The sequence below is a fragment of the Rhododendron vialii genome, chromosome 9a (assembly GCF_030253575.1).
Source record: "Rhododendron vialii isolate Sample 1 chromosome 9a, ASM3025357v1".
NCBI lineage: Eukaryota > Viridiplantae > Streptophyta > Magnoliopsida > Ericales > Ericaceae > Rhododendron > Rhododendron vialii.
This window is the reverse complement of record NC_080565.1, coordinates 38,353,244-38,366,773: the sequence shown is the minus strand read 5'-3', so window position 1 is coordinate 38,366,773 and position 13,530 is coordinate 38,353,244. Positions and strand designations below refer to the sequence as shown.

At 40.5% G+C, this 13,530-nt stretch overlaps 2 protein-coding genes and 1 long non-coding RNA gene across 3 annotated transcripts; 2 read left to right on the top strand and 1 right to left on the bottom strand.

The window, feature by feature from the left end:
* Positions 1-1,248: 1,248 nt before the first annotated feature.
* On the top strand, positions 1,249-4,048 carry LOC131300051 (pectinesterase 2-like). Its single transcript, XM_058325696.1, has 2 exons — positions 1,249-2,218; positions 3,193-4,048. Exons 1-2 carry the CDS (start codon positions 1,351-1,353, stop codon positions 3,882-3,884), a joined length of 1,560 nt encoding a protein of 519 aa, XP_058181679.1. The 5' UTR covers positions 1,249-1,350; the 3' UTR covers positions 3,885-4,048.
* A 2,365-nt stretch (positions 4,049-6,413) lies between these two features.
* Positions 6,414-12,947, bottom strand: LOC131300049 (pentatricopeptide repeat-containing protein At5g62370). Its single transcript, XM_058325695.1, has 5 exons — positions 9,367-12,947; positions 8,989-9,288; positions 7,725-7,948; positions 7,517-7,649; positions 6,414-6,958 (listed from the first exon to the last, which is right to left on the bottom strand). The coding sequence occupies exon 1, from the start codon at positions 12,578-12,580 to the stop codon at positions 9,563-9,565; it is 3,018 nt and encodes a 1,005-aa protein (XP_058181678.1). The 5' UTR covers positions 12,581-12,947; the 3' UTR covers positions 6,414-6,958; positions 7,517-7,649; positions 7,725-7,948; positions 8,989-9,288; positions 9,367-9,562.
* LOC131300050 (uncharacterized) lies at positions 6,953-8,027 on the top strand. Its single transcript, XR_009190858.1, has 2 exons — positions 6,953-7,111; positions 7,490-8,027. It is a non-coding gene; the product is annotated as an uncharacterized LOC131300050 (long non-coding RNA).
* Positions 12,948-13,530: the final 583 nt, after the last annotated feature.

Below are 13,530 nucleotides of genomic sequence, written 5' to 3'. Positions count from 1 at the left end.
AATTAAAGTAATTTCTTGTGAATCTCTAGTCCCAACGTGGAAGATCTGCTTTTGATCAGATCAGGAAGTGCTTCTAGATTCGCGAAGACATTCCTAACCGTCGAGGTGCTTGTGAATTGGCTCAGATACTCCTGATCATCAAACCGGAAAAAAATAAAAATTAAAATCCCACGTTTCGCATTATGTCATAAACATGTTATTGGATTCATGTAAATAAATCCTCATGCCACTGATTGTAAGTACATTATTGTGATTATAAAAAATAGAATAGTATTAATAGGTGAGAGCAGAGACTATTGGGGAAGTTTGACCAAAAAAATAATAAAGTATAAAGTATTTTAAGGAAATCTCCATTTTGACTAGTGTACGGATAAAATTAGGCATTACTTTCACGAAATTAACTGAAAAAAAAAATTCATGTTCTCAAAGCATTATAAATGAAGACAAAATCGGAGAGAGCATCAAAATTTGGATTGCTAATTAAGATATTTTTCTTTACTAATTACTATTAGAATAACTTTTAATTAAATGCTTTTCTTTTTATCAAGAAATTTTTATTGCTTTGATTTGGTCAAAAGTAAAAGTTGTGCTAAACCCACTGACACAAGATTTAAAATCATTAGTGTGAGAATATAAATGATATGCTTACTATCTCTCTAGCAGTTTAAATTTTTATTAGATAAGTTGGTGACTAATAAGGTAATTAAAATGATAGCAGAAACACGTCTGCGTACTCAAACCTGAACGACTATCTAATAATTGAAATACTTTCACTTTTTAGCTCGTTTGTAGAGTCTGACTACATGTGAGAAAATATATTGTGATATACACAATCAATTCCCTCTATAATAGCTCAATCTTTGAATGAGTTATTTGTTAATTACAATTCAAAATTAGAATTGCAAATCCTATTGCAAGTGCATGCCCTCAAATTAATTAGTTTCTATAGAGGTTGGGTATTAGAACACTTGCAAATTTTATGAGAAATGGAAGTTTTGGCAGGAACACTTTACCAAACTATGCCTTTATTAGGCAAGGCGCCTAAGAGAGATTATCATAATTCAAACATCAAGACCAATTAATAAAACTGCGGTTTGGTCAAAGCCAATCTCTGTTCTAGCTTGACTTCTTATAAACTATTGCATTTGCACTTTGTATACTTGTCTCCTCTCACCCTTTTTCAACTCTAGCCAACCTTTCACCCCTCCTCCATTCCAACTATATATATAAAGAGACCCCCTCCCATTCTCAAAACCAAATTCAAGAGAAAGAAATCACGATTAGCCTGAGGTGTGTGTAAATTAGTCCGAGACACCCGGTAATATCGACAAAAAGCACCCGTTTACCCCTATGGCAACCAAGTTAGTATTATCATTATTTACAGTAGTCGTATCTTTCTCTTGTGCTTCGTCGATTGCCCTGGCGGCCTCTTCCGACGACATAAACCAGTGGTGCAACGAAACCCCGAACCCCGAATCATGCAAGTATTTCATGGCCCGTGGCTCGCACCACTTTGCGCCCAAACAAAAATCCGAGTTCAAGAAGATGGCCATGCAAGTAGCCATGGAACGAGCGCTTACCGCCGAGACCCACCACAAGGAGCTTGGCTCTAAGTGCCGTACCGAGCGCGAGAAGAGCGCCTGGGCTGATTGCTTGAAGCTTTACGAGAGCACCGTTTTCCACCTTAACCAGACACTGAGCCGGAAATGCTCCAACTCCGACGCTCAGACGTGGCTCAGCACTGCCCTGACCAACCTCGACACGTGTCGGGCCGGGTTTGTGGAGCTGGGCGTTTCGGACCTCGTGTGGCCGTTGATGTCTAATAATGTCTCCAAGCTTATTTGCAACAGTTTGGCTATTGATCACAATAACGGCTCGTCTCATAAACAAACTTACAGAAAAGGTTATCCGACTTGGGTTTCACCCGGTGACCGGAAGCTGTTGCAGTCGTGGACAGCTACGAGGGCGAACCTCGTGGTGGCTCAAGACGGCTCGGGAAACTACCGGACCATTAAGGCCGCCCTGGCTGCGGCGGCTAAGAGGAGGGGGAGTGGGAGGTATGTTATACATGTGAAGCGTGGGGTTTACAGAGAGAACATTGAGATTGGTATTAACATGAAGAATATTATGTTGGTCGGCGATGGCTTGAAAAACACCGTTATCACCGGAAGCCGCAGTGTGGGAGGAGGTTCCACCACCTACGACTCAGCAACAGTTGGTAAGCTCTCTCTCTCTCTCTCTCTCTCTCTCTCCTTATTTTCAACCTAGACTCACGGTGACTGATAAAGAAAATTGCTACTAAAAGGGACGGGGGAAAACCATGAAGGAAAGGAAAATTCGCTAGTCTCCTTCAAATTGATTGACTTTTTATAAGAAAACTAATAATGATCTTTTATAATATTTTTCCTATTAATTTAACTGCAGTTTCGAATATAGCTTTTGAAAAAAAACAAAACCTTGTTTTGAAGAATATGAAAGAGACCAATTTCTAATAGAAAAATAGTCTAACTATTAAATACTGTAATACTTATCAAAATTTTTTTTGAATAACACTTTTATATCAGCCGTCACTATTCGTGACATATACTATAAAGAAAATACACACACAAATAATGTTGGATATAATTGTCTATATTTCTCGATCTATTGCGTTTATTTTTCACATATTACAAAGGCAACAGTAAATTAAGAAAGCGTTGCTGTCGTGAAGAAATATTCAATATTATTCATTTATTACACCATGGAAAGCGTTGCTGTCGTGAAGAAATATTCAATATAATATTCAATATTATTCATTTATTACACCATGGAAAGCGTTGCTGTCGTGAAGAAATATTCAATATTATTCATTTATTACACCATGAAAATTCAATCGGCCTCTAGAAGCATCAACCTTTCACCTAAATTCTTTCAAATCGCATTAATTCCTACTCCTTCCGTCCCAAAATGATTGTCCGGTCCGCAAAATGAGGACTTAAAAATAATGCATTTCTTTTATAAAAAAAGTAAGAAAAAATCCAAACTTTTTTCATAACTCATCGATATCTAGTGAATTGTTAAAAAAAATTTAAATTTTTCTTGCAAAAAGTATATTATTTTTACGTTCTCGTTTTGCGGACTGGACAAATATTATGGGACGGAGGAAGTAATAAAGTCAATCACTAATTATTACCGATGTCTTTTTACCTGCAGCGGTCACCGGTGAAGCATTCGTAGCACGCGATATAACGTTCCGCAACACAGCCGGACCACAAAACTACCAAGCCGTAGCCCTCCGATCGGGTTCCGATCACTCCGTTTTCTACCGTTGCAGCTTCGAGGGTTACCAAGACACGCTCTTCGTCCACTCACAACGACAATTCTACAAGGAATGCTACATCTACGGCACGGTCGATTTCATATTTGGAAACGCGGCAGTAGTCTTCCAAAACTGCATGATTTACGCGCGCAAACCCCTGAGGGGCCAACAAAACGTCGTGACAGCACAGGGGCGGACCGATCCCAACCAGAACACCGGCATTTCGATCCATAATTCTCGTGTCATGGCCGCATCGGACCTGAGACCGGTGCTTAGTTCAGTCAAGACGTATTTGGGACGACCCTGGAAGCAGTATTCGCGTACAGTTTATTTACGTACTTATCTCGATTCCTTGGTGGATCCGGCGGGGTGGTTAGCATGGGATGGTAATTTCGCCCTGAACACTCTGTACTATGGGGAGTACATGAATTTGGGTCCCGGGTCTTCGACCCGTCGCAGAGTGAAGTGGGGTGGCTACCGAGTAATGACTAGAGCGACCGAGGCGTCAAGGTTCAGTGTCGCTAATTTCATCGCCGGCAGATCGTGGTTGCCGGCCACCACCGTGCCGTACACTTCTGGCATCTGATCACATCACTAGTTGCGCTGTTTTTTGATTGACTGATTCTTCTGTTGGTAATTCTCTGTTTTCTTTATTCTTTCTGTAATCCCTACATTGAAGAGAGTCTTCCAGGGGTATTCTTGTTGATTTTTTGAAACTTTAACACATACAACAATTTCTTGCTGCTGCTTCTTTCTAATCTTTTGGAGAATTTATATTGTTGGGGCCTATTGTTGTAGTCACCGGTGAATGCTCCGGTGACTACAGGGCTGACTACTTACGCAAACGATCAAACCGGTTGAGAAAACAGAGAAGAACTATGACAGCAGAACTGAACCAAGAAGAATTGAAAAGAATTAACATCTATAACTATGACAAGATTTGGATGTGGGAAGGCACAGAATTCTTCCGTGCAAACAAAAAGAATTCCTGAATCTGAACTCGGATTATAGACGCAATCCAGGTTAGTTAAACTCTCAAAAAATGCGATGACTGGAAATAGACCGGTGCAATAAGGGATGCAACATGGATTTATCACCTAAAGAATCAAGTGCAGATGAGCTTGACCTGGCAAATCTGCAGTTGTCTTCTATGTACAAAGGAACAAGTGCCGTGTTCATTTTTCAACATAAAACTTGGAAGTTGGATTTCACCCAAAAGAGCAGACAGGAAATTCGTTTTCGAAGAGCCATAGAACAATCAGACCATTGCGCTCTGCGTGTTAAAGAAAACTGCCAAATGAATGCTCTTAACCACGTAGATGTAGCAAGTTGTAACACCCCGCGACTCAACTTGGGATTAACACATCTATTGATCCTAAGGTCCGTGCCAAGAATTTGCCTGATTCTAAGGCAGGCCCGTGCCAAGTATTTTACACTTCACAAATGGAGCAGAGACACAAAGCTCCTAATCCAAACTCGTTTCAAACAAGCAAATTGCTTTAAGTAGAGCCCTGCCAGAGCCCAAGAAACCAATGGATTATCAAACTTGAGTCCCTCCTTTGCTCAGGAACCAGCAAAACAATGTCACTCGACTCACTGACACCTCCCAACCAAGCACCATCGCACATAGCTAGAAATTTTAATCATGAAGAAGCTTCCACAGTTCCACTTCAACATCACAGTCCCCTACCTGCTGCTTCACCAGCTTTTAATGGAGCTTTCTGGCCATCGCTGATCCCTAAATTGAATTAAACATTGTCAGACCTATTTCCCTTCTTATCTTTCATCGTCTTGTTCCCACATAACCCCAATGGTATCTTCATCCCCATCCCACAGTCTAGATCCCTTCCTCTCCAGTGTAGAAAAAAACTCCACCAATCTATCTAGCTGACCTCTTGCTAAGGGAATCTCAGTATTGGCTAGAAGCCTATACCAACCCTAGACGGGTAAAACTCACCTCAGAGACCTCTCTAAATGATGCAGAAGTGATCGCACTTGATTATATTGGCCGGTTTGAGCGAAACAGTCCAAGGACTTTAGTACTAGTGGAGGAGCGACCCATGATTGAGGCCCTCTATTTGGTCAATCATTCTAGAACCACAATTCCTAGGAGTCCTCCAAATCTTCACATATATGGGAAAAGATTTGATTTGATTTTCTAGTAAGAGAATATTTTATTTGAGTATCTTTTAATAGGAAACTTCTTTTGCAATGCCGCTTGTTTTGGTAATAATTCTCTGGGAATTAATATTAGGAATAAGTCATATTTTTATTTTTGGTAATTAGATCTTTTTCTTAATTGGCAAGTATTGCCCTTTGGTTATTTGTTTCCTAATTAGCTTGATCCTAGTAGCCTATAAATAAGCATTGTAAGCCTTCGGGCAATTCGGTTGAGTTTGAATAATAAGAAAGCAATTCGGTTGAGTTTGAATAATAAGAAAACAGAGAGCTTTCTCTATATTGTGAGTTTGTGAGTTTTGTTCTCGTGTCTGTTCTTGTTTTCATACGCTTCCCTGCATCACTAAAGCGTTTACAATAATGTCTGAGGCACTCTGAGCTCAAAGCCGACAAAGTAATCAGGCATCAAATTACCTGACCGCTCTCCAGTCCACCAGAGAAACGCTCCTTCATCAGGAAATATGTCAACATTTCGCCAAAAGGAAGCAGATCAATCATAGTAGCTAGGTTCCAAATCTACACCCATAAAGCCAGCGCAAGCTACTATCTATACCATATACCACGTCGTTTATACAAAGTACGGAATGTTTATGGGAGATATATTTCTATCTTATTCCTGTATCCCTTTGATCGAATCTTTTGAGAAGATATATTCTATTTGGTAAATCTATAACCCATGGAAAACGACAACAGGAACAGTAGCAAAATGCTCTACCGTCGACGAAATAACACGAATGACAAACAATAATCATGCAAAAGCCAGTTTGAAACAAGAAAACACAACCAACAAAAGTTCTAACCCTGAAACAGTAGTAGTTCAGGGTCTCGAGGCGCAAAAGTATGTCTCGTTAATATTTGCAATCCTCAATAAAAAACAGTCATGCACCCAAGTACACCAAAGTGCTGGCGAATGTAGCACCAAAATTGAGTTATTACCTTCTTTTCCAAATTCAAATCCAAACAGTACCACGTTTTTACCTTTGCACATATACCACTCAACTATGGATACCCCGGCATACATGAATATCTGGGTACATTTACGTAATAAGGAATCTGTGCATATCTACAGTTACATAGAAGATTGCTAGCAAATTAACAGAACTAGACACATTCACCCAAATGGATCCATCACTTTAACGAATCTTTGAGCATACATTACAAAACCCTCAATTGCACAGGTCTTCTGTTAAACACACACTAGTTTTTAAGAGGAAAAATGACTGAATCGGTAAGAAATCTAAACCTTTTTTTGCTGTGTTTATTTTGCCAAGCTAATTAAACGTCATCAGCCATCTTTCTTCGACTTTTCTGTACTGTTCATCTCCTTTTTGGTTCCTCTCGCCAGCTCTATTAACCACCATGGCTCCGCAAGCATGCACAAATGCCAAGTTCCGAGACATGGCTTTGCAAGCGACCGCAAAGGAACCACATAAAGTATAGCTAAGATGATGCAAATTCGGCTTTAGAGAGGCCATGGCAAACCTGGACGCGAGTTGGAAAGGGCGTTAGTGAAAACATTCTACCCCTACCGTTTTTTTTTATTGCTCAGCAACATTCTTCCCCTGACGTTGAAATCTGATTTTTCAGAGATAACAAAAAACACCATGGTTATTGACAATGGATCCGTAGAAATGAGTACTGCTATTGGTACCGTAGAGAAAATGCACCGACGGCCACCGGACGGCCGATCCGAGCCGTCCAAAAATTTTAAAAAACAAAACCGAGTGGGCTTACGCGAGAATCAATGGCATCCGAGGGTACTTGATCCGAGCACCCCTTTTTCGTCTATATATGTATATACGTGTATATACACGAAAAAGGGGTGCTCGGATCAAGTACCCTACACACCTCGGATGCCATTGATTCTAGCGTAGGCCCATTCGGTTTTATTTTTTAAATTTTTTGGACGGCTCGGATCGGCCGTTTGGTGGCCGGAGACGGCCGTCTGGTGGCCGTCAGTGCATTTTCCCTACGGTACCATCGGTACCAATAGGATTTTCGCCGTAGAAATAGTAAAAATGTTATTAGAACAAACCAAACCTGATGGCAGCTAATGATGGGTCTGGAAATTTTCACACCGTAGAAGAGTCTTTTGATGCATCAGCCAATAGGAGAGATGGAAATGGGAGGTTCGGCTTGTACATCGAGGAGGGGCTTTTTATTAATGGTCTATCTACATATGTTGATATAAACATATAAGTTTATATCTGCCCGCATTGAATCATGCTTTAGTATCTGCATGACTTACCAGTGGTCCTCAGATATGGATTCAAGGCTACAGCTTTGAAAGATACTAAAACACTCTATGCCCCTTTAAGTGATGGTGGAAATAGATAGTGTATTCACTGTTGAATTGAATCACCTCCACAAACTCGCTGAAACAATTACCTTGATGTCGGTGACAAGGATCTGGTGTTCAGATGACTTTTCAAGAATGGCTGGACCTCTGGATCTTCTCGAAAGGATTGGCCTCTTTGGAATGGAAAACAAAAAAATGTGAGGACAAGATCACAAAGAAACAGAAGGCATAAGGAAAGAGAAAAAGTAAGACTTGTTGACCCATAAGCACAACAGCCTTGCATGTTTAATGTTAACATACATAGGAGCTGCATGGTCAGGAGAGACAAGATTAAGAGGAAGAGGTTGTACATATCAACTCATTTTGATAAGTGTTGATCATATCACATGACACATATGTAAACATCAACAATATATTGACAATAGCATGATGAAGAACGAATCATGCAGAATTTGACAAAGCAAGAGAGAGCTCAAGGCAACGAAAATTCAATCTCAAAACAAAGCAACTTAGGACTCCGGGGTTGTGAGGACTGTAACGACGGTTCGTGATGGAAAATCTAGGAATCCAAGCTTAAGGGCATGTTTGGATCTTGGATTTTTCAAGCAAAAGGAAAATGTAAGGGATATAGAATTCCTTAATCAATTTTGAGACTGTAGAAATGGACTTCTTCGAAAAATCTTTTTCTTTGTTTTGTTCTCATTTTCTAGCTCAACCAAGAAAAAAGAAGCTTTACTTCATTTATTTGCTTTATTTTTTCTTCTCCCGCAACCAATCCAAAACCCTAACACCGCCTAAATGAACAAAAAAAAAGAGAAGTAGATAAAACCAAAACAGTTCCTCTCTTGCTTCTATTTTTATGCATATTCTAGTGGAAATCATATAGCATATCGTCGGAATCTGCAATCTTAGTTATAGACATAGCTTCTTTTAAGCACCCAATTATTCTAAGTAGAGTTTTGGAGATGATAAAAGATACCGTAACAAAAAGACGTTCTTTATACTATCAAATTCTTTAACCAAACTAGAGGAAGGTAAGCCCCAACAGGGTTTAGACTTGTGAACAGTAGACTGCGTCAAACATAGATGATAGAAACTTACACAGCTCACTGCAGAACCGTAAAAAGAGATGCACAATTGCATTCAACTCATTTCAAGTAAATTGATTACAACACGCAAGACAGGAAAACTGCAAGAAGAGGACACAACTCACTTTTGGCGGGGTCAATGTGGACAAAAAGACACCAACAAGTATTCGAAATCACCATTTGTATGATCTAAATCAGAGTCACTTGCATTGTAACCTTGAGAAATCAACCAAAGAAATAAACATGAACAAGAACGACAATTGAGAGAGAGAGAGAGAGAGAGAGAGAGAGAGAGAGAGAGAGAGAGAGAGAGAGAGTATCAGGAGATTGTCAGTGACTTTCAACTCTTTGAATCCGAAAAATGAATCATGTAGCCGACCCCAATTGATTGAGACACAAGGCTTCTTTGCTTTGGTAGTATTCAACTGCCAACAAGAAATGGATTAGGAAGCAAAAACAGGAAATATAAAAAGTGCAAAAAAGTAAGGGAATAGGAGTATTACCATAATGACCTTATGGCACGAGCTGACAACAGTGTGTTCCCGAAGGCGCCCCTCTCTTTCAAGAGGTTTTGCGCCTTTGCGGCATGTCAAGCCCTGGTGAGGTTCTTTGCTTTGCCTCGAACTCCACAATAACTTAAGGTCATCATTGGAGAGACAATATAAAAAGTCTTCACCGAGGGAACAGATATTTCTTCAATCATGAAACCAATCCCAGTTCTCTTTGCTTGTGACAGGATTCAATCAGAAATCTCTCTGCCAATTCTTCAAAAAAAACCCTTCTTTCAACCGCAATCTCAGCTAATATACTTCTTTTGTCAAGTATCATATCACGTACCACTTGAGCTTTGTGCAGTTTATCTTCTTCAACTAACAAGCGAAGCAACAAGTCCAGTACGAACTGTGAAGGTATAAAATCACGGGCGAGCATATCTTCACACATCCTCAAAGCATGAACACTCAGACGATTAGCACAAAGACATTTGAGTAGGTGTTGATAAGAAGCCTTGTTAGGAGAAAACCCTCTTTTATACATAGTGTGAGTCAATGACAATGCATCAAGTAGTCTTCCAGCCTGGCAAAGCCCTATTATCAAGGTGTTGAACACCATTCTATCTGGAATACAACCATATGCATTCATCTGATTGAACAACCAAATAGCAGAATCTGCTTCCCGAAATCGAATATGGGTCCCAATGAGAATTGTGAAAGTCACCTGATTGGGATACACACCATTTCTTAGCATCCATTCAAGATGACCATACGCATCATGTATATTGTTTGCCCAACAAAGTACAGAAATCGCGCCATTATACAAGTACAAATTTGGCATAAATGTAGTGCTCAAGATTTTCCTCATTACTTTTACCGCAATGAACTTTATTTCCTCAAGGGACTTCATCGAAATTCTCAACTGACTTTCCCTTGGCACCAAACTTCTCTGTTCAAGCAGGTGGAACAACACTTCCCTCGCCCTTTCAAACTTCCAATGTCCAAAATGCCATTTTCCTTTAATGCGTGCAATATTTTTGCAAACACCACTGACCAATGTGATACTACTGACCAGATCATGCTTAATTTGGCTAGTTTGCATCAAGCCAACCAATCTGAATGCAAATTCTAGTTCACTCTTCTTCGAAAATTGATTGATTAGAGATGTATATAGAACATTATTTGGCTCAAAACCATCTTCCAACATTCTATCAAGGTACAAACAACCCTTTTCAGTCATGTTTTTCTTGATTAACCCATGTATAAGGGCAGTGTAAGCACGATAACTCGGCTGAATTCCACCTTCTACCATCTTATCAAATAGTTGACAAGCTTCAACAGATCGTCCACTCTTAGAGTAGGCATTAATCATTGTGACATAAATGACCTCATCAGGATCAATACCAGCCTCAAGCATCCTCTTAAAAATATCTTGAGCCTCATATATCCTTTTTTCTCTGCTTAAATAACCGATAATAGAGTCATAAATAGCAACACTTGGCTTCAGTCCCCGCTCATCCATTTGGTTGAGGATGGAAAAAGCTGATGCCAAGTCACCACGCTTACAATGTTCATTGACCAATATCAAGTAAGTGGCTGAATTCGGGATCATCCCCCGATCTTGCATGAGGTCAAACAGGTACTTGACATCATTAACAAGCCCCTCCTGGAAAAGACATTTGATCAAGGAGTTGTAAGTTGAAAGCAAAGGTTGGAATCCACAGCTTAACATTGTGTCCATGCAAAGAAAAGCAGTTTCGCTTTTTCCTGCCGCACACAACGCAGGGATATAAATACTAAAGGCCACAACAGCTAAATCAGAGTTGCTTTTCACAATTTCTCCCAGCAAATGCTCCACTCTTTGTTCAAAACAAGTATCAGAATCTAAGGAAGAAGGGTCAAGACCACAACCAACTTTTGAAACTGCATGCAATAGCATGAGGGCAAGATTAAGCTCATGCCCCTTTGGGTACATCTTCAAAAGGGTCAAAAACATTACATGATCAGGAACAATCCCACTATCCAGCATCTTGTTGTACAATTCATCAACTCCCATTAGCTTGTTCTCATTATACATTGCAGTAATTAAGGCTGTGTAAATGTGCACAGTCGGAGCTATACCATTCCGATACATGCTATCTAAAAGCATCAGAGCACAATCAGATTTCTTATCCTTACAGTACTTCCTGATCATTAAGTGGTAAGTCACTGTATCAGGTTTTATTCCCCTCTCGACCATCTGGTTATGCAAAACCCATCCTTTATCTGGTAGACCAAAATTGACAAAACCGTGTATCAACGTATTGTAGATATAACTATCTGGCTCACAACCCTTCTTCATCATTTTCATAAATAGCCTCATAGCCATTTTCAGTTTCTTCTTCTTGCAATACCCATTAATAAGAGTAGTGTAAATAATCTTATCCAGAAAGAAACCTTGGGATTCCATTTCTGTACTCAGCAACTCGGCCTCCTCAACCAGCCCTCTCTTACAATAACTTAGAACCAATGACTTCCACAAATGACCAGGACACGGTACCCCTCTATCGCGCATTACGTCAAACACTTGTAGGGCTTCATCTAAATATCCCAAGATGCACAACCCATCAACCAAAACGTTATAACACCGAAAACCCAGCAGAATTCCAGAATCATTGATCACAACAAAGGAATCGAACGCCTCCAAAAGTCTATCTTTCGCGCAGAGCTCCCAAATGAGCGCATTGCACGTACTTCTACTAGGCACCCAGTTCATTCCAATCAACTTATCAAAATGGGTTTTTGCTTCCTCTAACTCTCCTAAACTACAACAACAAACAACCATAGAATTCAACACCAAAGGGTCAGAATCATTACCTTTGATTACAAACCCATCATTGTACACTATCTTGGCCAACTGGGTCTCACCCGAATCCACTAATTTCTTTATAACAGCTCCATAAGTACAAGAATCAAGCTCCATCCCTCTTAACGTGGCGAAATCAACGGCTGAGATTGCATCCGCGACAGACGAGCACTGGGATATTATCCTATGAATGACTCGCTGCGCAGAGGAGAATTGGTTGCGATGAATTAGCCTGTCAAGTAAAGAAAAGCAGAGGCTTTTATGGTCAGTTGGAGGAGTTGAAACTGAAGGGATTGGGGGCTCAATAGGTAAAGGACAGGTATTGAATGTTCTTCGGATAAAGAAGTAGAGGTTGTGAGAATTAGGCCTCTTTTTAATCATCTGATCTTATTTGAATAGGGTGGAGTGAAAAAGATCCAAAAAAAATTTTGGTCAGCAGGAAAAAAGACCCAGTTGAGAATTTAGAACCCAGAGAGGAGAAATGAGAGATGAACCAGTAATTAACAAGGTTGCCACTGGCCATACATGTATACACATGGATAAAGAGAGGCAATGAGGAGTAGAGAGTAGAGAGAGAAATAGAGTACCATATGGTCGTAAGTGGACGGACCCAGGTGAAGAAATTGATGAATTGAGTGAACAGGAAGGGGCAAGTAGAGAGAGAGAGAGAGGAGAGAAAGAAAGAATGTGGCGGGGCAAGTAAATCCCTAAACCTCTGACTAGCAGCCCCTTTGGATTTTGGGGTGAGAAAAGAAGAGAAATGAATGGGGTGTGTAACGGGTGTTCTCCCTTGTCAGCCAGCGAGAAAAGAAAAGAAAGGAGGGTGATTTCTCATCCTTCTTGCCAAATAACAGTGAGAAATCAAATTCTCACAAGCGATTGGTAGAGTTTCAGTGACTCTCCAATGAGTTGAAATTCTCTCCCTCTCATCTTCGGCAACCATGGTACTCTCTCTCTTCTCCGGCGACGCATAGTCACTTGTCCGACGACGATTTGAAGAGGGGGTAACCACACGCTCCCGTTTCTTAAGAAATCTTGCCACTTTTGGCAAAAAACGGAACTGGGTATGGGAGGGGTTCTGGTCTCCCTCCGTCTCTCACCCTCTCTCGCCTTCTTCCCCTTCCAAACAAGGGAGAGATTGAGCTCTCTCCCAATTTCTTTTCTTCTCTCGCGAACTCTTGCTTACCAAACAAGCTGTAGATGTGGCAGGGATAATCCGGACCCTTCAAAATCGGGAAATGGGCCATAATACAAGTCCAGACCGGTCCATTGAGATGTAGGCTCAATTAAAAGCACCATAGGGCTCCGGTCTCGTTTGATGCCTGTGGTAG